This window comes from Paroedura picta, chromosome 6 (assembly GCF_049243985.1).
Source record: "Paroedura picta isolate Pp20150507F chromosome 6, Ppicta_v3.0, whole genome shotgun sequence".
NCBI classification, from domain to species: Eukaryota; Metazoa; Chordata; class Lepidosauria; order Squamata; family Gekkonidae; genus Paroedura; species Paroedura picta.
Window position 1 is genome coordinate 123118507 of NC_135374.1, and position 24783 is coordinate 123143289.

Genomic DNA, 24783 nt, shown 5'->3' on the forward strand with positions numbered 1-24783 from the left:
GCTGGATCATGGAGAAAGCTAGGAAGTTCCAGAAGAACATCTACTTCTGCTTCATTGACTATGCTAAAGCCTTTGATTGTGTGGAGCAGTGGTCCCCAACCCTACTGTAACCTGACATCCCCTTGAGCCTTCACAGAATCAGCCTCTCCGTCAGATGGCTATCTAGCCTCCCAAGGAAGCCTGTTCCACTGAAATATGTTTTTCTTATTTGTTACAGAACAAGATTTTCTAAGCCTTGGTTAGCAACTGAGTACAACTCAAACAAACACCAGGCAATTTTCCAGCTCCTTGTTAGATGACCATCAAACTCTGTTGTATCTCCCTGTACATAAGGCACTACTACATCCAAGATGTAGCATGGTTTCACCATACCTCTGGGATCTCAACCAAGGTTGGTAAAACAATAAGTTCAATGCTTATTCTGAGCACTCTAATACCACCATGGTGGTCCATGAACTACAGTTCTGAAAAACTATTTAAATCCATTAAAAACTCTAAATATTTCATTTAAAATAGAAATAAAGGAACATTCTGTTTAGAAAAGTAATGTGTGCAACTTCATCAACACAACACGGTGCCACTGTCCCTGCAGCTATCTTGTTGGCATCAACATATCACACCAGACACTTGGCTCTCTCGTTTTGAAGTTTGCTCTCTGGGGTCTCTCATGATGCTAATACAGAACAGGTTAATGGTAAATATCACCAATTAAAGAGATCAAAGTGTCACATAATTCAATACTGCGGTTCACAGAACAAACAAAATTGGCAAAATAATTTGCCTTAATTAAGGTATTTCAAGTACATTACCAATTTTGTGTTCTGATAACACAATCGGGATATAAATCAGAGAGAGTTAATTAGCTCTCATTTAATGGGACAGCACACGATACTCGGGTGGCTCATGGTGAGCTCTGCAGCAACCAAAGTTTCTTTGATCAAACAATACACTATTATTGATTTATTTATTTATTTATTTAGACTTATTACCCGCCACTCCCGAACCGGCTTGTAGCGGGTTACAATCTGTCCATATAAAAACCCAGTAAAACCTCCATTAAAACAATTCCAGACACACATACAATAAAACAGACTCCTGAGAACCACCGCGGTCTTCAACCCACTGACCTCCCCCCCCCGCCCCGAATCTATGCAGAGCAGTGGGAAGAGGGAGCATGGGTGACCATGCTAAAGGCTGACCTCTTAGCACCGTGGGGCCCATCAGATCTACCCCGCCGCACCGGCCTCAACCATAAATCTGGTGGAAGAGCTCTATTTTGCCGGCCCTGCAGAATGCCAAAAGCTTTATTGGTATAATTCTTATTTTAAAGAGCTGGTCTACACATGCTAATTTCCCTCATGAACTCTCCTCTATAAACAGTATCACACAAACACTATGTGTGTATAGAGTTGTACACTTTCCCAAAATTAGGGAGGGTTAGTAGCGCCTGTACCATGATTATGCTTCAGTTTGATTAAAACCACAAGTCCTGCTGTGCTACTTAACTAGAAATTAGTTCCATTTCAATAAAAAAAAGGTTTATCATGAAGATCAGCAGTAGCATAGATGGTTTTATGAGCATGTCAGGGGTAGTCAAACTGCGGCCCTCCAGATGTCCATGAACTACAATTCCCATGAGCCCCCTGCCAGCATTCGCTGGCAGGGGGCTCATGGGAATTGTAGTCCATGGACATCTGGAGGGCCGCAGTTTGACTACCCCTGATGTAGATGAAAGCCATAAAGTTGTGAGTTGCTAGAGCTACTCTATTCTTCTCGAATAATTTACAATGGACCTTGGCTGTTGTGAGAACTGCAGCATGATTCTCTCCTAAAGAATTCCTCTGGCAGTCCAACTGTTCAAATATTTTTATCCTTTCTGTGATGGAACCAGCCCACTATTGCCTTGCAGGACCAGTCCCTATTCTGGCTGGTTGCCCATCCAAGAGGGTGGCAAAGGGGACTGCCACACACTGCCGCCACCACGTGGTTGTAGTACAGGGCCACAGCTAGGAGGACCAGAGCGGCCCTTTTACTCCTGAGGCCTTGCCTCTGTGTTTACCACAGCCCCAGCACATGAGCGTTGTGGGGATAAGTTACTGCAAAGGTACCCCCCCCCAGAGGAAAAGCTGCCTGCCAAACTCCTTTCCGGGTCAGGGGAGCACTACATGCATCAGAAAACCATGGTCAACTCTAAACCTATAAAAGATTTATTATTATGAAACAAACAAGGTTCAAAAGCAGGTCTTTAGCACAGTGCAGAGTTAAGCAAAAGAGGCAAAAGAAACTGGATGAACCTTCTATCTCTCCAATAACAACACAGAGTTGTTTGTTTCTCAGGGTTTGTAATGGACTAGCCCTCATTTAAGAGCCCCTTGTGCCCGCAGAGTGGTAAGGCAGCCGTCTGAAAGCTTTGCCCATGAGGCTGGGAGTTCAATCCCAGCAGCCGGCTCAAGGTTGACTCAGCCTTCCATCCTTCCGAGGTCGGTAAAATGAGTACCCAGATTGCTGGGGGGTAAACGGTAATGACTGGGGAAGGCACTGGCAAACCACCCCGTATTGAGTCTGCCATGAAAACGCTGGAGGGCGTCACCCCAAGGGTCAGACATGACTCGGTGCTTGCACAGGGGATACCTTTACCTTTACCTAGCCCTCATTTATCTGTAGAGGCAGTTGAAGTTATTGAGAGAATCATTATGAATAAGTCACTTGAAGATAATCTACTGCTAGTGGTCCCAAATCATATCGGGATCATTGCTCGTGGGGGAAGGGGGTTAGGGTACACTCACTACCTGATCTAAAGCAGTCTACTTAAGAAAACTTTGTAGGCTTGTTATGAAGAAGAAGAAGAAGAAGAAGAAGAAGAAGAAGAAGAAGAAGAAGAGGAGGAGGAGGAGGAGGAGGAGGAGGAGGAGGAGGAGGAGGAGTTAGTTCTTATATGCCGCTTTTCCCTACCTGAAGGAGTCTCAAAGCGGCTTACAGTCGCCTTCCCATTCCTCTCCCCACAACAGAGTGGGGTGGGTGAGGCTGAGAGAGCCCTGATATCACTGCTCGGTCAGAACAGTTTTATCAATGCCATGGCGAGCCCAAGGTCACCCAGCTGGTTGCATGTGGGGGAGTGCAGAATCAAACCCGGCATGCCAGATTAGAAGTACACACTTCTAACCACTACACCAAACTGGCTCTCAGTTATCAGTGAGTAAACTTATTTCAAAGGGTTAGGCAGTTTCAAACTTTAGGAGGTTTCAGATCAGGCAAATACCTTTAAAAATTATTATTGAATCTCTATTTCAATGCAAGATCAGCCATGAAGAATCAACAGATAATAAACACAGCTATGCAACGAGCATAAAATAATTATTACGAAGGGGACAAGAAAAGTAAAACTCTCCTCCAAAATAATTGAGGCCGGCAAAGTAACTGAGACTCAACCAGCTGCTTGTGCATGCCACACCAGCGGGCAAATAGAGATTTCCAGAGAGGAGACTACAAGGAGAAGAGGCATAAAGTTGTTCAAATCTTCTGGGCATAGTTGACAGAATTGGAGTAATATACTGATGTCAGATGTCACTGCAGAATGGGCGATGCATCAGAACATGTTCAATAGACTCTACTTTCCTTGTATGACACGGACAAAGTCATTGAGATGATGGCATCTGCCTTCCAAAAGAGCTGAAAGTACAGCATTAAAGCATGTCAATGTGAAGAGTCTTTGATATTTAGACAATTTAAGGAATCTAAGAATATGCTCGTTGAAAACATTCGTTATTGCTGCCGAATCTGTTCCACTTAATATTTCTGGTAAGGCCTTGGGGGAGGAGCATGTCACTTGGCGCTTAACACCCACTCAGGGCAGCTGTCCCGCCAGGGAGTGCCGCCGCCTCCTCCAACTAGCTTGCCTGTCTACCCAAACTGATCACCCCCAATTAATTCAACCTGTCTACCCTCCCTCCAACCCTAATCCAAGCTGATTGCTCTCCCTTACTGATTGACGTAACTGATCACACGTAATTAATTCAATATATCTACCTTCCTCTCCAATCTAATTCAAATTTGATTGCCCCTTTTAACCCAAAATGACTACCCTAAATCTACTCACACCCACATCAATTCCCCCCAATTAATCCAATCCATTAATCAAAAATCACTCGGTGAACAAGACAACCTACACATACATCAATGAAACTAACTACGTCCAATCAATCCAACTGAGATCCCTCTCCCTTAACCAAACAGACTCAACACACAACACAGACCTGGACTGGACAACCCTGAGATGTCACAGCTGGCAATCAGGGCCACCCGCCCGAAACAAACACCACCCAACAGGTCACACCCTACATGTAACTAACAACCGGATTCGGCAGCCCTGAGATGCCATAAGTTGCGATTGGGGCTATCCTGCCAGAGAAACAAAACCCCACCAAACATAGATCAGAAACCAGTCTTCCCAAAAAACATAGAACCAGGATTCAAGGGAAGCCTTTGAAATACAGAGGAAACCAAAATAACTAGAACAGAGCCAACAGGAACCCATAGAGAAATAGAACAGCCAAAGCAAAACCAAATACCAAACATGGATGTCTCACTCACACTGGGAGAGGAACAACAGGGAACCCAAAGGGGTCAGGAATCCCAATAATAAGGGGAAGAGGAAGAGACAGTGGTGGGAAGAGGTGGGACAAGATAAAGGACTCAAAATGCAATCATATAGGGCCCCTTCCAACCTCCGTTCTGTTCCTCGGGACACTAAGGGGGAGGCAAAGGTGAATAACTCGCCTCTGACACTGATGCTGTGCAATGCCAGGACAATAAACAACAAATCCTCTACTCTGCAAACCTACTTTGCAGAACGCAGAGTGGACTTGGTGTACATGATGGAAACCTGGGTCAGGGAGCGTGAAACAGCTGTCCTTAAAGAGCTAGACCCTGCCGGGTTTTCTGTCCTCCATCAGTCTCGGACTGCGGGACGGGGAGGAGGGGTACTGGTGCCTCACACGCTGGCACGCTGTACTCCATAACCTGTACTATGCTGCAACAGTCAAGGCTCGGGAGCAGGCCAGACACAGGAACACACTGAAACACCCTGACCGGAAACACGGGCAGAATCCATCTTGGGAACGAGGACATACCTCGGCTGGTCCTCTGCTCAGGTTGGAATTTCAGGTGCCTTTGGACTCCCCACCCCATAGTTTTGCTGATATTGTGGTCTAGCCAGAACTGGTTTGACTAGGGGCTCTTGGCCAATTTCTTGGTCTCCTGCCCATGACTCACACTTGGCCGCTCTGCCAGGGGTTAATCCCATGGTCAATAGATAGTACCATCTCTAAGATGGTTCGTTTTGTCCAGGGCCATCAAGAGCCCTGGGAGACTGTAACGTCCATGCTGAGCTACCATCCTCCATAAACGGGTTGGAACTGGTGTCAGCCATGGCGACACTAGGGTTCTGAACATGTGTTGTTAGCCCTATCCATCAGGCAGGCCATACCCTAGACTCCATTTTTGGCATGGGTTTGAACATGTATCTGGTCATGGCAACTGCCGTGCAATAGTCAGACCATTACGCACTGAAGGCTCAGCTAAAGCTACCACTCCCAACCTCATCTGGACACCAAGCAGATTTTAGCCCACGGAGACTTATGGATCCAATTGGATTCCTGAATGCTCTGTGGGACCCAATTCCCCCTGACACGTCTCTAAAGTGATCCCTAAGGTCTGATCTGATCTAATTTGATGCCTAATTCTTCCCTCCCATTGACTAAGAAAGCCCTGAGATTCTCTCTTCAGGGTGTGCAGTTTTCACTGTCTGCACCAACGGCCTCAAACATGGGTACAAAGCAACTGACTATTCCAGACCCTACTGACAACACTGCCTACTGTGTAAGCAGTTCCTGTACACATCCCAGTTGGTTCCCCCACAGCCGCCCACGGGATATCTGGCAGCAAACCTTCCTTCGTGCTCTTTCCGCTAAAGTCCTGCGTCTCTGAAGCGACACTGACTGAATCTGGCCTAAAGCCCGTCCGTGGGGCAAGTCCCCTCTTCACTTGGGCTTCAGCAGATCCTGCAGCAAAGCCGTTCAGCTGAGAAGGCTGCTGATGCCATTTGTCCACTGCCTCGGCCAGTGCTGGCAGCTATCCTTCCTCTCTTCTTGTGAGGGACCCACATCTCAGTGAAGAGAAAGGAATGTGACACGCAGGCTAGGAGCTGAGCTCCTTCAAATCCTGCTTGTCAGTCTGAGACAGGAAATGGACAGTCCGTATTCACACACGAGCCGTTTTCAAACTCCCTTTGGATTTCGTTTTAGTAACTGGTTACTAATGGATTTCCCCCATGGCCGTTCTAGTAACCAGTGGCTAACGGAATTTATTTAAACATTCATACAAACCCGTTTGTGGTTGTGACACTTTGGAGGGACATGGCTTCCTTCCGTTTTCACTGCTTCTGAATCACTACGGTGTCCATCATGCTTCCTGCAATACTGCTTTTTGTGACCTTTTTTTTAACATTCTGAGTTGAGTGCTATAGCGCTAAACCAGGATAACGGTCCATTGAGATGCCTGGACTCCACTGACTCAACGCTGTAATTGGAGTCAAGACATCTCAATGGTGCCGCTATAGCACTTAGATTTAGCACTGGTTAAGTGCTATAGCATTCAACTCAGAACGTAGAAGAAACACTAAGAAAGCTTGCACTGTGAAAAGGCAGCACTTTTTGAAATGACAACAGCCCTTCAAAGGCAGCCCATGAATGGAAGGAAACCCCCATCGTTTTACTTATCGTTTTACTCAAAATCAGGCCAGCAACAAATAATATCCAGTTTAGAATGGTAACGTGAAAATTTTCACACACTCTACCACCACCACGGGAGACAGGAAGTTGGAAATCGACCAATGATTACTCACCATGAATGGTCCTCCTTCTGTGAGATCAGGAGGACGTCACAGTGGGTGCTTCATGCCACAGATTCTGAGAGGCAGGACAAAATTCAACGTCCTGTTTCCTCTGTGGTGGGAAGCACTCAAGCCTTGGAAACTAATGTTCTTTTGAAGAAAACTCTTAACTTGTAAAGGTAACAATAACAAAACAAGTACCTAGGAACCCCCAACTAACTACAGAGAAAACAGTGTATGGTTATGTTAGTATGCTGACTCTCCTCTATCTCTCCTATCCTGAGATGTATACAATCTCTCCATACATGTGCAGTCAGAGTCTCTCTTTCTCTCCTCATCAGCTTTTGTGTTTTTATTGTATGTACAGTATTTGCTGGCGTATAAGACTACTTTCCCCCCCTGAAAAACATGCCTCCAAGTGGGGGGGTCGTCCTATACGCCGGGTGCACTTCAGTTGGGATAGACATAGTGGCCCATAGTACTGTAATGTAATGCAACAAACTCTATATTTTGAGTGGAAATGTTGGGGGGGGGGGGGAGTCGTCTTATACGCCGGCAAATACGGTATATACAGACAGGTGCCAAAGATCTGGGAAGTATGAGATGTCCTCCTAATCTTGCAGGAGAAGGACCATTCACAGTAAGTAATTAATGATCATTCTCTCCATGAGGGAGGGGGGAGGGGGTCTGGGTGTGAGTCTTGGGGAAGGGGGAGGGACCAGGAAGTAGGTCAGGGAAGCGGGTGGTAAGGGGTACGAGGGCAGGGCAGAATGGAGAGAAGGAGTGTGTATGTATGTATGAGAGAGAGGTATGTGTTCCACTAGTGAAAGTCTGGCTATCATGAATTTATTTTCCCCTGTGTCTCCTTCCCCACACTATTTTTCTTTCTCTCTTCTGTTCATGTCTCCAGTCTCTGGATTTCCATATCCATAGCATATTGACAATTAGATAAATTGATTGCTGCATTTCTATACAATATAATCCCACCAACGCACACTTCTACGGAGTACTGGGATATGCACATTAAGTTTTCTACTAATGGATAAATCCACTTGCAAAGACACCACCCCACGCCAGTCTACAGTTACGATTAACAGTAACAGAACAGCTAAAAATATCTTCTTGCACTGAACATGCAAAACATTTACCAAATACAAGTCATGGACTGTTATCCCAATTTGCAAACGTGTGTCTGCTAGCTGTTTAAACAGTGCCAAAGCAAGGCCAGCATGTTTACCCTGCACTTCCCAATCATGGTCCGAGATAACGTGATAAGCATCTTTCGCTCTTTATTCTTAGCCGCCCATCAAACCTGATCTATTTACGTAAAATCTTACCTCAGCCTGTTTTAGTAAAACCTTACCTTCACTCTGGGAAGTTTAATAAGCCAAATTAAAAAACATCTCTGAGCAACTAAACCATTTGCCTGATGATAAAGCCCTTTGCTGGTCACAAGAGGCCACCAGCAGAGAACCCACCCAAACAAGCTCTGAGCCAGTCCCTCAAACTCCGTGGCAGAGGGGACAGTGGCGGCTTCTCTGAGTGCCATTCCCAGCGAGGGAACCCCCCCCCCCCGTGCTTCCAGAAACTAGTCAATGCCCTGGACAGCTGCTGACTGTGGTGCCCCTTGAAACAGCTGCCAGTGGTGGGATCCAAAAGGCAAAACCTCCCTGAGGTGCCAGGCCTCCTCCTTCCACAGACAGAGGTAAACGTGGCTCTTTTGGTCGGGGGAGGACTGTAAACGTGGCTCTCTGTGACTCGCAAAATAAATACCACCGCCTTAAAATAAACAACGCTTTTAACGTCTAAATATAATCACTGTAAAATAATGCAGAGCGAGTAAAGAATCAGTGAATAATTCATTAAACACTTGGTCTTTAATAAAGCTATCTTTAACCGCTCCTGCGGGGTGGATAAAATAAAGCAGTAAGGGCTAAAGGGGAGGAGATAGGGCGGCCTCTGTCCGGGATGAAAACTCGGAGGGCCCAATCAGGAGCCGCAAAGCCGATTGTCACTCAGGTCCAAGCAGCCGCCGCAGTCCGGAGCCTTCTGCCAGGCTCTGGGGCAGCTGAGCCTGTCCCTGGGCCCGGCAGAAGGCCGCTAAGCCTGCCGCCACCATCCCGAGCCTTCTGCCGGGCCCAGGGGCAGCCGAGCCTACCCCTGGGCCCGGTAGTAAGCTGCAAAATCCCCTTCCAGGCCACCTACCTGACTCTGTTCCTGCCTTCCTCCCAGCATTCCCTTTGTCCTTCCCTTTCTTCCTTCCTCTCTCTCTTTATTCTGCCTCTTTCTGGCTACCTGTTTCTCTCCCTCTTCTTCTGTCTCTATCTTCCTCCCTTTCTTTCTGTCTTTCTGTCTCCTTTTCCTCCTTCCTTCACCCCATCCCTCAACCCACCCACCATGCTAGCCCCCGCTGTATTTTGCCCACAGCGGGCTTAATATCTAGACTTGATAATAATACTAGATTTTGCCTGTTTGTCCGTCTGTCTGGAGCAGGTATAAGTCACCCGAAAATCACATTCGGCGCCGCTTTCAGGATGATGGGGGGAGGTGTGATGTCCCCAAAAGGGCACCAAAACCTCCTGGCCTACATTTTCTTCATTCTCTAGCAATGCCGGCATTCCCCACAAGCACAGAAGCTGCCTTCACGACGCAAAGCTGCCTCTTGCACCAATAACTCAGAATTAGTTTAATTTGAACATCTCACTGGGAACTCCTCTGTCCTGCTTAATTCCGTTCCGTGTCTGTGTTCAGTGCTGTCAGGTCACTTCTGACTTTCCAAACATTGTGGCTTCCCCGGGGCCTCTTGACTTCTCACGAGGTGACTAATGCAGGATAGCCTCAGTTCAGTCAAGAGGGGGTTGAGGAAATCTGAGGTTTCTTGGTGGCCCTGGAAGGGTTTGCTGAATGTGTGGGGGTTAATTAATTTTTGATATATATTTTTTAAAGGTGTTAAAACATTTATTGGGTGATATGACCATATATGGTCATGTTGACCTCCCCCCCCCCCCCCTCCCAGCTAAGGCAGCTTAGCCCAGGAGAGTGGAAAATACCCGATCTGTGTCAAAACAAAAAGGGTTAAGCACATCCCTGTGCTATCACAGCCTGTGGGACATGGGGGTGACCCAGCCGGGATCCATGAGGCCCAAGTCAGAGTCCAACCCCTGCCATGGAAGCTTGAGGAGTGCCCTTAGCCTGGCCACACTCTCCGCCAGACTCACCAGGCAGGGCTGCACGGAAGGGAAGAGAACACCAGCCTCTTGGGATCCTTAACAGGGAGGGCGAGAAACACCTTCTCCTTTACCAGACAAGGACTTCTGCAAGCAGTCAGACCAAGCGTGATGCTGTGGCGGAAGCAGCTGGCTAGGTGACCAGGGGCCAAGCACACATTCTCACTCTTACCCACCCCACAGTGTTGTTGGGGGGGGGGGAGATAGGAGAGGAGAGGTGAGTTCCTCTGCGTCAATGAAAAACCAAAAAGGGAAACCAAAACCCAGCCTAACCAGACAAACCTCTTTCTGACCCACGTGGGAATGCACTGGTGCTTGAGAGCTGGGCAACAGTGGGGCCTCTGGAAGTGCCTATTTTGGAGGGTGGGCTCGAAATCAGATGCCTTTACACTAGAACGACTATTTGGAGAAGCACCTAACAGATTTTTCTTTGGCACCCAGCAAGCCTTTTTGTGGCGCAGAGTGGTAAGGCAGCAGTCTGAAAGCTTTGCCCATGAGGCTGGGAGTTCAATCCCAGCAGCTGGCTCAAGGCTGACTCAGCCTTCCATCCGAGGTCGGTAAAATGAGTACCCAGCTTGCTTGCTGGGGGGTAAACGGTAATGACTGGGGAAGGCACTGGCAAACCACCCCGTATTGAGTCTGCCATGAAAATGCTAGAGGGCATCACCCCAAGGGTCAGACTTGACCCGGTGCTTGCACAGGGGGTACCTTTACCTTTTAAGCCTTTTGATGTTGATTTCATACATGAGTGCATTCCTCGCCATAATTTGACCTCGCCATAATTTGACCACTGGAGAAGACCCCTCGGGATCAAAACGTGCTTGGTCCATTCTTTGTTGGTCTATTCCATGTGCAGTTAGAAATGTGATGTTTTAAAATTACGATGACCGTGTTTTTAATATGTTTAACTAGTGCACTTTATTGAATAAGTACTTGAAAAAATTGTAAATTATTTTTGCAGCTCAACCTTTGGGTTCCTAACTTTAAAAGTTCCTTTGGGTCCCCCGTAGGGAGAAAGACAGGACATGACATCTGTTTTAAATCTAATTCTGGCTACAGTTCACAAAAAGAAAAGGGGATGATTACTCTTCTTGTCGCTTCATCTGGTATTTCTGCAGTTCACTGAGTCTTCAGGCTCCCGTCAGGTATGTGAGCACAGTAAGCTACGTGGCTGACAAGGGGGCACAAAATCCCGACAGCTTTCGCAGTGTGGAAAGTTGTCCACAATCCCTCCACGCAGTTCCAGCCCCAGACTGGGGCTGCAGGTGCAAAAGGAGCTTCAGGCTTCTCCCCTCACGGTTCCTGCAGCCAGAAATGGGGAGGCCACGTCGGATGAAGAAGCCCCCTTTAACTCTAGAACCGTTCGTGGATTGGGTGTGTGGTTCTCACCCAACGAATTCATCAGACCAAAGAACCAGGCCAAGAGTTGCAACAAAAGTTTCTGGGGGGTTTAATCTAGTGATAAAGCATCAAACGCAACACTTCAAAAATAAAGCGGTCTCTTGCCACAATTCTGGAAACTTTCTTTTTAAACAAATGCCTTTGTTCTTCTAATTCAGGGGTAGTCAAACTGCGGCCCTCCAGATGTCCATGGACTACCCCTGTTCTAATTGTTGGATGTTGTTAAAGGGGGGCAGGGAGAAAACCTCAGGAGTCAGGGGGGGGTTCTGTGACAGACAGGCCTGCTCCAGTCTGCAGACCCTCTTCCACCCTGCCCACTCCAGAAGAGCCACGTCTCTCTCAGGCAACCCCTGCCACCACTGACCTTTCTATGCCTCTGTGTCTCCTGCTACCCACTGCCCGGCCACCATGGGGACAATCTATGGCCTGATGTGCCCCTGGAGACATAACTGCTTGGCAACCACCATGTTCCCTCCCTTTCTGGGGCTCCCCTTTTCCAATCATGTGTAGGAGACGGAGGGTGGTTCAGGGAACCACCACCCCTCCCAGCCTAAACCCGGGCAAATTAAGGAATTAACTCCAGAGAGATTCCAGTGGGGCAGCCTCATCATACCAAATCCCAAAAGGAGACTTGGGGGGGGAGGCGCTGTCCCGGAAGCGCCACCACTCAACTGGGGGGTGGCTGGCGGCCAGGTGGGGTGGAGCCCTTTGGCAGCCCTGGCGCTGTGGGGGGTAGGGAGGCTGCACAGAAGCCTGCAGCATCTCCGGTGCTATAGGAAGTGGGTAGGAGGGTGGGTGAGCAGGCAGGGTGGAGGCCTGTGGCAGAGGGAGGGCCCTCCTCCTGAGGGCCAATCAGAAGGCTGGCAAGTCGTGAGAAGTACCATGCACATGTTATTATATAGGGTCATCAACCCCTGGTCTGTGGCCCACTGCCGGGCCGCAAGAGCCTCGCCAGCCTCGCAAGAAGTTCACCAGGCCACGAGCAAATCTGCCGCCAAAGCGGCCAATTAGCTCGCGGCCCAGTGAGCTTCTCACTGAGGGGGGGGGCAGGGAGAGGGAAGTGCGGCTGCTGGCACGCCGGCGGGCGCAAACTTGCATGCGCGGCAGCTCCACGCATGCGCGTTTGCACAGGGCTGCCACGCATGCGCGCCACCCCCAGGTCACCCTCTCCCCCCACCCCTTGGCAATGGGACGCAACCGGAAAAAGGTTGCGGACCACAGATATAGGATACAAAAATATTTTTACAACATCTAAATTACCCTGGCCTAGAAACAGAGCTCATCAACTGTTATGGTTTACGTCTCATTCCCAGGTAAACATACCTGCCTTCAGAATACTCAGCTTAGATTTTGACCATGAAAAATGATGCTGCACGTTGTGCATGGGGATCTGCTGAGGACCAGAGTTTGAGGACCGAGGAAGGATTGTAATCCTGCAATTGTGATTGGCCAACGCACAGCTGGATTCAGTTCAGTTCTGGGCCTCTTGTACCTACGGGCTGAAATGAACCAAACTTCCTGAACCCAAGCATTTAGCACTGGCCATGAAGATGGGACCGCAGTGCTGGGTAGGCAGCCCTGGCAAGCGACCGCTGAAATCGCTGCCATGAAGTCCTGCCTGCCGGGGGGGGGGGGAATAACCGCTGAAAGCGCTCCATCTGTCCGGTGCCCAAGCTCCAGGGAAGGGACCAACTGACGTGGGTGACACACTGGCCAGAGACAAGGCTTGACCACAGAGAAAGACATGGACACCATGGGCCACCTTAAGCCTTTCAACCCCATCTGCCCAGCCGGATGGGCATCGTACATCAAGCGCCTCCAATGCGACCTCAAGGCCAGTGACGTCACAGGTGGTCTCAGGAAGCCACCACCTTCAACCTTGCACAAGACTTGCTCGCTCCAGTTGACATAGAGACGGCCGAGTTTGATGAGATCCTCCACGCCTGCAGGAGCATTTCATCCTGCAGCCCAGAAATATTGCCTGCCAACCTAAAATGCTGATTGTATGGACTTAGGCAGGTTGTGAGTGGGTGGGCAGGAAGGGATGTGCCAGGGTTTGTCTCTCGTGGCCCTTCCTTGCACACCCAGGGAATTGCTGATTGCCACTGTGGGATGGTAGGTGAATTCCCTCCAGGCCAGGATGGATTCTGGAGATTTTGGGTGGGCGGGATCACTTGGGCATGAGATTGGGCTCACCGTGGGTGGGCAGGTAGTTGTGAGTTCCTGTAATTGTAACTGGCCTGCATCCTGTAACATCCTGCAATTGTAACTGGCCAGTGCTCGGCTGGATCCCATCTGCCAGATCCAATCAGTTTAAAGTGAAACCAACCAATGGAGTGTGCTAGCAGGAATCTCCTGTTGTTCTCACTTGTATTTATGTTGACGTTTTGGGAGGGCTTCTCAGTTCAGTTTTAGTTCTATTGTACCTATGAGCTGGGGTCAATAAAGAGCTGAAATGACCCCGCAATGCCCTTGCTTCCCGAACCCATGGATTTAACACTGCACCAAGCATTAGAAGACCTAGCCTTGCTTATGAACTTATCCACCATCAGCTGCATCAGACCACAAACCGGGCAAAAACCAAGGATTCAGACCTTAGGGATCCCTCTGTCCCTTTGCTTATCCAAAAAATGCAATGACTGTGACCACATGCCATGGGACATTGCAGTGATGTTGCAAGATACGATTCATTTTAACTGGATTTTCCTGTGTTGAAAAGAATTTTGTAGGTAAACAATGTCTATGGCATAAAATCCAGGGAAATACGGATGCAGCCCAATTGACATCACCAAGAATTTCTCCAGCCATTTGGACAGGGCAAAAGGGAAGTCTCTCCGTCAGAGAATGAGCAGGAAAAAACCAAACGCTGGAAAAGGAACTGTACCAAAGAAAGGGAGGGATGGAACCCTCTCGGCATATTCTTTCAGGCCTTAGAGCTGCAAAATAGTTTAAAAGCATCAGGAACCAGAAAGCAAATAATTAAAATTAATGAGCAAATCTAAAATTTTAATAAGGATTAGAGTAATTCATTTTCTAAAGTGATCCCCCCCTTGCTTAATATTTATTCTTTGATGCACTAGCAAATGTAATACTTGAAAGCGTCAATGGGGGGGGGGCAGAGACAACCCTAGATTTCGATCCCATGGCTCGGGCCTGCTCCAAGGAACTCTGACCAGCACGCTATTTAATGCAACGCAGGTAGAAGGGGAGAGCTGACAAAAACATCTAACACAAGTACATCCGAGTTAAAAAGAGGAAAGTTCTCAGAAATGAAGGGATTGGTTAGAGTAGAAGAAAAGATGCGGTGGTCCAGATACCCCTTGATATGCCTCGGGCTGTTTGGAAGGGATTGCGGTCACAAAGATTTTAGCTGGTTATTGGGATTTTATTTGTAGGACCCCCTTTCTGCCACCCCTGTAGTTCTCTGTGTTCATGATATTTCAGTGTAGTTCCACTACAAAATGAGTATTCTCATTCTGTATTCCTGCCAAAAGAGTTGCAGCCATAACAGATGAAGCAGCAGAACGAATGAGCATCCTTTTTGGGTCAAACGTAGCCAGCATCAGACTTATAACAAATCTCACAGCCCCCAAAGCAGCTTATATGGTCCTCCTGCATTTTAACCTCACAACAACCCTGTGAGGTAGGCCAGTATGATAATTTGCAACGAGCCCACAGTCTCCAAGAAAACCACTGCAGCAGAGACAGGTTTAAAACCTGGGTCTCCGACATCCTAGTCAGGCATGTCAACCACACCCCCATACTGGCTTAGGCAGTTCAGGAAGCCCCCTTTGCTCTGGACAGGGGGTGGGGGTGGGGGCATTTCCCACCCTCCCTGTCTGCGCAGCCCATCTATACCAGGGGTAGTCAAACTGCGGTCCTCCAGATGTCCATGGACTACAATTTCCATGAGCCCCTGCCAGCATTTTCTGGCAGGGGCTCATGAGAATTGTAGTCCATGGACATCTGGAGGGCCACAGTTTGACTACCACTGATCTATACAATGGCTCACATCATTCAATCCTCACAACAACCACAGTGGTTACTGACCCAAGGCCAGAATGGGGATTTGAACTGGTCAGAGAAATTAACCACTGCACCTCATGTGCTCTGATAGTTCAGAGATGCCACTAATCCCACTTCCTTTCGTAAGAGGCAAATAGCAGAGCAAAGAAATGGTTCCCCTCAAACTGGCGTGTCAGTGTCCATCAAATTGAACAGGTCAAATGGGTCAAATATTTGGGAATTACCTTTCGATATACTCTCCAACGGACCAAGCACAGAAACAGGATTCTTTCCCAAGCGAATCGCTCTACTACTCATTTAAATGATTTCTTCTTTGTCCCAGCCACCTGTCCTGTTTCTGATGTTAAGGTTCTCCCTCAGATATGATGTCCCTCAGTGGATCTCAGCTTTTAATAAAAGCTCAGAGAGACTACAGTCTGCCTTCTTTCAGCAGATCCTGGGAATCTCCAAATTGTATTCTTCCCTATGCCTTGAAATCAGCCATAATCTTCTTGAAACCAAGGCCTGGCTTTCGTCTTTTAAATATTGGCTAAAATCGCATTTTAGGGTTAGATCAAATAGTCTCCTGTCCTGTTTAATGTGGGACTCCTTTAAATCCAGATGGTTCTCTACTAACCTGACTGGACTCAAACAAATTGGCATTGACTATGATTACATCCTATCTCTGGATGAGACTCCATAATGCATTTACTTAAACAAAATCCTCTTGATCAGGAATTTCAAAAAATCACCCTGACTGTTGTGGCAATTTGTTCTCCTCACACTCTCGGTCTCCGAATAGAGCATGGGGTGATGCTGACTATCACTTGCCAAGCCCTCTTCTCCACAGACCGTTTGCACTCACAGGGCTCAATGCTTTTCCACCTAAAGTGTTACTGGGGAGCTTTGCTAAGGTTCCTTTCGAAAACAGATTATGTCTGTTTTAATTACTGTATGTATGCTGTGAGCGATCGAGGGCAAAAGAAGAAGGGGACGACAGAGAATGAGGTGGCTGGATGGAGTCACTGAAGCAGTTGGTGCAAACTTAAATGGACTCCGGGGAATGGTAGAGGACAGGAAGGCCTGGAGAATCATTGTCGCGATGGGTCGGACACGACTTCGCACCTAACAACAACAACGTATGTATGTACGTACGTATTTACTTATTTACATTTGTATACCTCCCTCCCCTAAGGCTCAGGGCAATTCACATAGAACGTAACAGAACAATACTCAAACTCAGAGATTATAATGAATGAAAAGGTAACAGGAATAACAATAAATGGAGAAATAAGGTTCAGCATAGTGAACTACCTAACCGGTCCATGTTTGGTCCAATCTGTCACATCAGTTCAAGGGAGGGCAGTTCGGGGCCCAGTGGTTGTTATTTACGTTCAGTTGACTTCAACCAAATTCCTAGTGGAGAAGCTCTGATCTCCTCTGGGACCTCATACCTCCAAGTATGAGAAGGCTCTGACCCCAAGTCTTCCTTGGAGCCAGGGATTACTAGCCAGTCAGAGGTGGTGGAGCGCAGAGCTCTTTGAAGGGCATAGGCAGAGAGGCAGTCCTTCAAGTACACTGGGCCCAGACCACGTATGGCCTTGAAGGTAATTACCAAGACCTAAAGCCTGATCTGGAATTCAACAGGCATGGCCTCCAGGTTGGGCAGATGTGCTCCCTCGCCTGGAACCTTCCTGCCCAGCCACAGGACCTCCATCTTTGAAGGGTTGAGCTTCAGATGACTCTGCTTAAGCCACCTCGTCACTGCTTCCAGGCAGGTGGCTAATGCTTCTGGGGAAGAACCAGGGCGGTCATCCATCAGGAGGGAGGGCTGGGTGTTATCCGCACAGTACACACTGCAACCCAGTCAGGAAGACAGCTGAACTGTTCTCTCTATCCAGTTTGTTTATACTTATGTGCTTCAGCATTTCCAGACCCAGGACTCACTGAGCTGCAAGCAGGGGACATCCAAGGCAAGCAACAGGAGACAATTAGGACTTCATCAGTCGCAAGCAGACCAAGATAGCCAGGGACAGGAGGTGAATTGTAGTGAGAATCAAGCCACGGGGTCACAGCCATTGTGGAATACTCTGCCAAATATGCCCACCGTTCTGCTGCTCCTCTCAGCCCTGTGTGCAGAAAGAAGCAGGGACTATGGCGACTTGCTCCTTATTCAAGGCCCCCCAAAAGGGGTGGGTCTACAGACACCTGTGACACATCAGGCGAGGCTCAATGACCCGGCTAAAGGACCCAACTCCTGTAGATTACTGCAGGACACCACATGCGATTCTATATATTTCTATCATGCCTCCCTCGAGTTGACTTTTCCCAGAATTAAACAAACACCACAGGTTTTCTTGATGGGGAAGGTGAGCCACCTTGTTGATCATTTTGTCTGCAATTCTTTTGAAATATTTCAGCTTTATAAAATCCATGTTGAGATCTGCCCCTGTGGGTGCATAGCATCCTGATCCATGGATTTTGTACAAAGACATTATGAAACTGGCTGCTTTATTTTTCGTTCTCTTTGCTAACAACCAATCTCTGGCACGGAATTTGGGCTTTCTCTACTGTCCAATGAGCCATCATTTTTATTGAAGCTCCTCAATAAACACAACAGCAAACTTGCCTGCGTGGCTAGTTATTGCCAGTTTAAACCCCGCTAGTAAAGTGGGAGATTCTGCTCCGATCTGCACCCCTTTCTACTCACTTGCGTTCTCCCTCCTTTGCCACACCATCGCCCTCTCGTGCAATCTGGCGAGATGCTTCTGCAGCTCTCTGCAATCTGCCTTTGTTTTCATCACTTTGAGTAATGTGGTGTCATCTGCCAACCCAGCTACTTCAGTGTTCTCCCTAATTCCATGTCATTTATGAGCACATTAAACAAAATTATCTCTGGTTCAAATCTCTACTGAATACAGTTGTTTACATCTCTCCTCTGTGAGTCCTGTTCAATCCTCGGTTTCCTGCCATTTAACAAATTGCTAATCTGTCAGGGGGGATCTGCCCTCTTCTCTCAGGACTGCGAGTTTACTCTGTCCTGCTTGAGCAGAACAAGGATGCAAGTCAACAAAACTGGAGTCCAATCGGGCACCTTTAAGACCAACAAAGATTTATTAAAGGCGTGAGCGTTCATGTGCAGGCATACTACCTCAGACAATTCCAATAGAGAATGTGGCAGAACTTCAACTGCTGGGTTCCCACAGATACAGAGACGTCATAAAAGAGGAATTTGAGCATATCTCCCAGTCAGAACAGAAGAGGGCATTGAATGAAATCTCAGGGCTGAAAACGCGACCCTTAGCTTGCTCACGTTTATATTACCCAGAATCAGGGCTCTGCTGAGATCTTTTTTAGGGGTCTTAAACCACAGAGCACACCTGGACTGCACAATTAAAGATCTGTCCATTTTGCATCCTCTCTTAGGTCTTTCTTATTTCCTGGTTCTGCTAACAAGTCTTCTGGGACAATGTAACGTGAAATCAATGAAGGCAGAAAGCGGCAGAGTTAAAGCACTCACGGCTAAAAGAGGCTGTAAGGTAAGGTGTGCAAGCACCGAGTCATGTCTGACCCTTGGGGTGACGCCCTCCAGCGTTTTCATGGTGGACTCAATACGGGGTGGTTTGCCAGTGCCTTCCCCAGTCATGACCGTTTACCCCCCAGCAGCAAGCTGGGTACTCATTTTACCGACCTCGGAAGGATGGAAGGCTGAGTCAACCTTGAGCCAGCTACTGGGATTGAACTCCCAGCCTCATGGGCAGACAGCTTCAGACAGCATGTCACTGCCTTACCACTCTGCGCCACAAGAGGCTCTAAAAGAGTTTGTAGTATAGACAGTATATTTTTCTTCCACCATTTTAGCAGGGCTGGATGAACGCAAGCTCTAAAAGAGGGAGGTCCAAGCTCTGCCCTCATCAAGGTAGCCGGGGCCCCTTTGGGAAGAGCTAAGACATGTCTCATGAAGGTGTTCTGAATGCATTCTAAGCCACTGAGTGCTTGCTCCTTCCTGCCCCAAACTTCAATGCCATACAGTAAGCTGGGGATGATTTTAGTTGTAAACAGTTTGACAGCTGGGCCCATGAGGTAAAATATTTGTATGGTAAAATCTCATGGTTGCCCCCAAGGCTTTTAGGGATGCTAAATGGGCATTCCATGACAGGGTCTCTGAGAATGTCACCCCTAAGTACTTAAATGATTGGCATTGCTTGATTTGGGTGCCCTGTTTCTCCAAGTTGATCTTTTTGGTTTTCTTTTAAAGACAATAACTTTTGTTTTTTGATAGTTAACGGTTAGAGCTTCCTCCCTACAGTGATCACCCAATCTATCCAGCAGCCTACTTAGTCCGACTCTGGTTAGAGAGAAAAGGGCCACATCATCTGCATACAGCAGGACTGAGATTTTCTGCTGGCCTATTGTGTGCTGTCTAGTCTCTGCACTATGTCATTAATAAACAAATTAAAGAGCAAAGGGGCAGGACACGTCCTTGCTTGACTCCTCTTCTGATTGGTAGATCCTTTGTTACAGATCCTGAAAGGTCCCACTTTAATTTTTGCCGACATGTCAGTATGTAATTGGCACAAAAGGTACAAAAGACACTTATCCAAATTTGTCCTGTCTAGTCTTTGACTAAGAAAAGCTGTTGAGGGACCCTCTGTCTAACCACTTCCTTCTGTTTCTTTCTCTAATAATTTCTTCTCAGTCTTCTTAGTCCTAATTTGGTCCCTAGTTCAACCCTCAGCATCTGCAGTCAAACAACAGAATCATGCAAAAACAAACATTTAGGGAGAGGCTGTGGCTTAGTGGCAGAGCACCCGCTTGGCATGCAGAAGGTCCCCAGTTAAACATCCTCAGCATCTGCAGATAAACGAGGCCCCAGTTCAACCCTCATCATCTGACCATCAATGATGTGAAAAACCTGGAGAGCAGCTGGCAGTCTGAGTGGACAAGACAGGACTGGATTCAGCCTAAGGCAGCTTCTTGCTTTCATGACTCCAGGGCCTATTTTTTACGGTGTGAAACTTCAGTACAACTTAAGATTCTCCAGTAGGTCTCTGTGCCTACTTTAGATCCTGGATCTGAGATGCCGGAGCACTGGCTGAGCAACATAAGTCTCAGACACCGATAAATCAAACTGAGCTGTGTTGCTATTACGGCAGAGATCTGCAACCGTTGCTCGCTATTAATGTTCACACAGATAGATGAAGAAAGCTCCACAGCATATTCTGTGCCAAATGCTAAAGTGCTTGTCATTTTTCTCTCACCAAAACACTTCATCAAAGCTCTATCTTGCTCCCTCTCTCTCACACACACACACCTTTATGATGAGCTAAACCCACAACACAGCTCATGGTAAACAAAATGAATTTGTCCAAAAAGCATTAACAAATGTGGATTTTCAGAGTCACTTAGATACTTCTGTCGTGAGAACATCTGTTGCTAGAATTTGCATAGACATTTATATTGTTCTGTACTTCACAGGAATTGCTACAAGCACCAGAGTTCACAACAGCAATGAGTAAAATGGACCAGCAAATAGCCCATAGTAAGAGAGGCCAGGTGGGTGGAGGGAGAACCTCTATAGTACTATTGCAAGGACCCCTTAAAGACAACCAGACTTCCAGGGGATAAGCTTTTGAGAGTCAAAATCTCAACAGCCTCTCAGATGCTACTCAACTCAAATATAACTGTTCTACTGCAGAGCAGCAGAGGTACCCTCTGCAAGGATCTCCATGGAGCAGGCATGTGGTACATGTTTACCCGCATGCTCTACCCAGAAACACATAGTAAGACCCTCGGGAGATCCCAGCCAGGTCTCCCCATGTCAGATGGCACCTTCAGCTCCATGCAGCACTGCCCGAGGAGGCAAAGTTGTACTTTTTTCCCCACCAGAGCATCGGAGAGCTATATTATGTCTTCCATGCAGGGGCACTGTTCTAGTAGAAAATATGGCCTGCTCCTTTCCTGTCGGGACCCCTCCTCTTGCAGATCAGCCCTGCCCCCTACATAGCCCTGCCCTGGATTCTGTCTCTGGGTCACAATGGGGAGGGGGCAGAATGTCAATAGCTGCCTTTATAAATCCGATTACTAATCAAGGCTTCTGCAATTAAAAAACAAGGAACTAATCACTGATAGTCCAAAACGGTGATCTGTCCACCAGCCACTTGTCTCAACAGAGGTCCACTTATGTTAAAGGTAAAGGTACCCCCTGTGCAAGCTAGATGAAGAGTCTGACCCTTGGGGTGACGCCCTCCAGCGTTTTCATGGCAGACTCAATACGGGGTGGTTTGCCAGTGCCTTCCCCAGTCATTACCGTTTACCCCCCAGCAGCAAGCTGGGTACTCATTTTACCGACCTCGGAAGGATGGAAGGCTGAGTCAACCTTGAGCCGGCTGCTGGGATTGAACTCCCAGCCTCCTGGGCAGAGCTTTCAGACTGCATGTTGGCTGCCTTACCACCCTGCGCCACAAGAGGCTCTTATGTTAAAGCCGTTTAAAAGGGGTGGCGTGTGCACACTCAGTTCCTGGCATCCCCACTAAAAAGGTGTGAACCCTTTCCTTACAAGTTTCTTCCATCACAAGTCCTGTTTGTTCTATCCTGTTATTTTCAGAAGGGCTCAAATGTTGACATTTCTATTTAAGAACAACCTGTGACTGTAAAGCTCTCCCATAAAACATCAGTGGAGCAAACTAGCAGAGCTGCATCCGTTTTGAGCCAAGGGGGCTGAAGGGCTGCCAGGCCGCTTGGAGACCAAAAGACCACGTCCCTCTCACCTTTCCCGGCCGCCTCTCCTCCTTCTAACTTTGATCTGCCCCCGGTTGTCAACGGTCCTTCATTACTGACTTCATTTACATCCCACCTTCTTTGGGCCCCCGAGGTACCTTTACAGCACTCTTCTCCGCCCGGTTTTATCCTCACAACCACCCTCTCAGGGAGATGAGGCCAAGGGTGGGACTGACCACGCCGAGCCCAACCGAGGCTTGCCCGCCTCAACCACACGGGCACCAGCCCAGCCCAGCCCGGCCCGGCCGTCGGGCCTGGGGCGGCACCGGCGCTTGGGCAGCGAGAAGCGGCACCTTCGCCCCGCCGCGCACCCCCCGCCCGCCCGCCCGCCCGCCCGCCTGCCTCCCTCCGGCTCTGGCGGAGCCCCCGAGGCTCCCTGGCGGGGGGGGGGGCGGCTCGCTCTTCCTGCCTGGGAGGCCGGCGCGGCTGAGCCTCGGCGAGGAGACAGGAGAGAGAGGAGAGGAGCGCCCTGCCGCGGGGCCGCCCCGTCCTGCCTGGCCCGCCGCTCGCGCCTCCACTCGCCTCCGCTCGGCCCGGGGCACGACACCGCTGCGGCCGACGACGACGACTCAGCCTCCGGGCACGCACCGCCCGCCCGCCCCACGGAGCCCCGGAGCGAGCGCCGCGCCAAGCCGAGCCCCGGGCAGGGCAGGCGGAGCGGAGCGGAGGGGAGGGGAGGGGAGGGGAAGGGCGCCCCCCGGCCTCCCGCCCTCCCGGGCCCGTCGGTCCGCCCACCTTGCTGCGGATCTGGCCCGAGGTGGAGACTTTGCGGATGAGCTTCTGGGGCCCCTCGTGCTCCGCCTCGCTGTCCGACGACTCCTCGCCCGCCGCCCCCGACGCCGCCTCCTGCTGCGCCTCCGCCAGGCCGGCCTCGGACCCCGACCCGGCCATCGCCCCGGACCCGGCCCAGCGCCGCCACCAGGAGGGAGGAAGCAGCCCGGCCGCCCGCCTTCCCTTCCCTCGCCTCGCCTCGGCGGCCGCTCCCTCCCTCCCTGCCTGCCTGCCTGCTCTCCTCCCGCCTCCCGCTGCTTTGCTCTTCCCGGGGCGGAGACGAGGAGGGGCGCCAGCAGGCTCCGCCACCCGGGCAGGGAGGGAGCCGGATGGACGGACGGACGGACGGACGGCCAGCCCCTCGCTCCCGGCGGGAGCTCCTCGGACCCGGGCGGGCGGGCGGGGGGCGCCTCCCAGCGGGGACCGAAGAGCTGCTGGCCCCAGGGCTGCGCCTGCCTTGGCCGGGAGCCCATGGCCGCGGCCCCAATGAGGCCTCGCCAGGAGCTGGCAACCCGAGGAGGAGGGGGGGGGCCCGGAGCAGGACCGGCGGGAGGACGGGAGCGTCGAGTCCCACGGAGACCTTCGGCCAAGCAGAGGGCAGGGAAGCAAGGGCAGGGTGCTCATTTTAAAAGGCACCCACTGGACAGTTCGAGGGAGAGTCAGGCCCCCCCCCTGTCGCCCAGAAGCAGCAGAACCTACTTTGCCCCCAGTGGGCCGCCCCAGGGCACCGGGGAGGCTGGCACCTTGAGCAGCACTCAGTGACCCTGAGGCTTCCGCATGGGCCACTCCCTGGCCCTGGGCGCTTGGCTCTGCTTGGTGAGTCAGCCTGCCTTCAGCTGAAACCCCAGAGGAGCCCCTGGGCTCAGGAAGGCCGGGGACCCCCCCCATCACGCTTTCCTTGCGTGCCGACATGGTCAGGGAGATGAACATACACTCTGGGACAGCGAGAAACCCCAGAAGAGACAGGATCCTGCAGAAAATGGTTGGGATGGGAAGCAGAGCTGTGGACACACCCACCCCAGGCTCCGCCTCTTCCCACCCCCTCCAGGCCCATCATTGGCCATTGGGGGGGAGGCAGGTTGACATGACCATATCTTTAACCGCTCCGCGGTAAAAAATAAAAGAGTAAGGGCTCCCTGGGAGGAGTCCGTCCGTGATGAGGAAGGGAGACGATTCACCTCCTGCCTCCGATTGTGCCCTCTGCTGGTTAGCCCACCTCCCGACGTTGCCTGCCTTCGCCTGCCGCACGCCATTTCAAGCCCGCCAGCCGCTGAGCCAGGTCGCCAGATGCCTGACCTACCCTCCCATATGGCCTGGGGACTGCCGCAGCTGCCGCGCACCTACTACACCACCCTTCACCTCCCCCACACTCCTTACCACCCCTCCCACACACACTCCCCCCACTGCCCTACCCAATCTGACCCTGCTTCCCCACCCCGCCTTCTCCCCTGTGTACTCTCTCCAGACCCTACCCCATCCCCGCTGCCCTCCACCACCCCTGCCCCAGCATGCCTTATCCATCCCCCCTCTTCTAACCCACCACCCATCCCCGCTTTCCTCTGCCGCCGCTTGCCCGCGTTCTACGCCACCCGCCGGTTTCCCACGTCCTCCCCATCCAGCCTCACCTTTGCCACCGCTTGCCCCCCTGGCCCACCCCCTGCTCGCTCTTCCGACCCCCACCCATCCCCGCTCACCTCTGCCACCCCGCAC

The 24783-nt window shown here is 50.0% G+C and overlaps 1 protein-coding gene across 3 annotated transcripts in view; it reads right to left on the reverse strand.

Moving 5' to 3' along the window:
* The window catches only part of DGKH (diacylglycerol kinase eta), a 115531-nt gene extending 92109 nt beyond the window's left edge, over positions 1-23422 (reverse strand). For 2 of the 3 annotated variants that reach the window (XM_077344073.1, XM_077344071.1), the window contains exon 1: positions 23038-23421. In XM_077344073.1, coding sequence (XP_077200188.1) covers positions 23038-23193 — 156 coding nt within the window. In that variant the 5' untranslated portion in view covers positions 23194-23421. Of the gene's footprint in view, positions 1-23037 lie in introns of all 3 variants that reach the window. The other variant, XM_077344072.1, reaches the window with a different exon arrangement.
* Positions 23423-24783: the final 1361 nt, after the last annotated feature.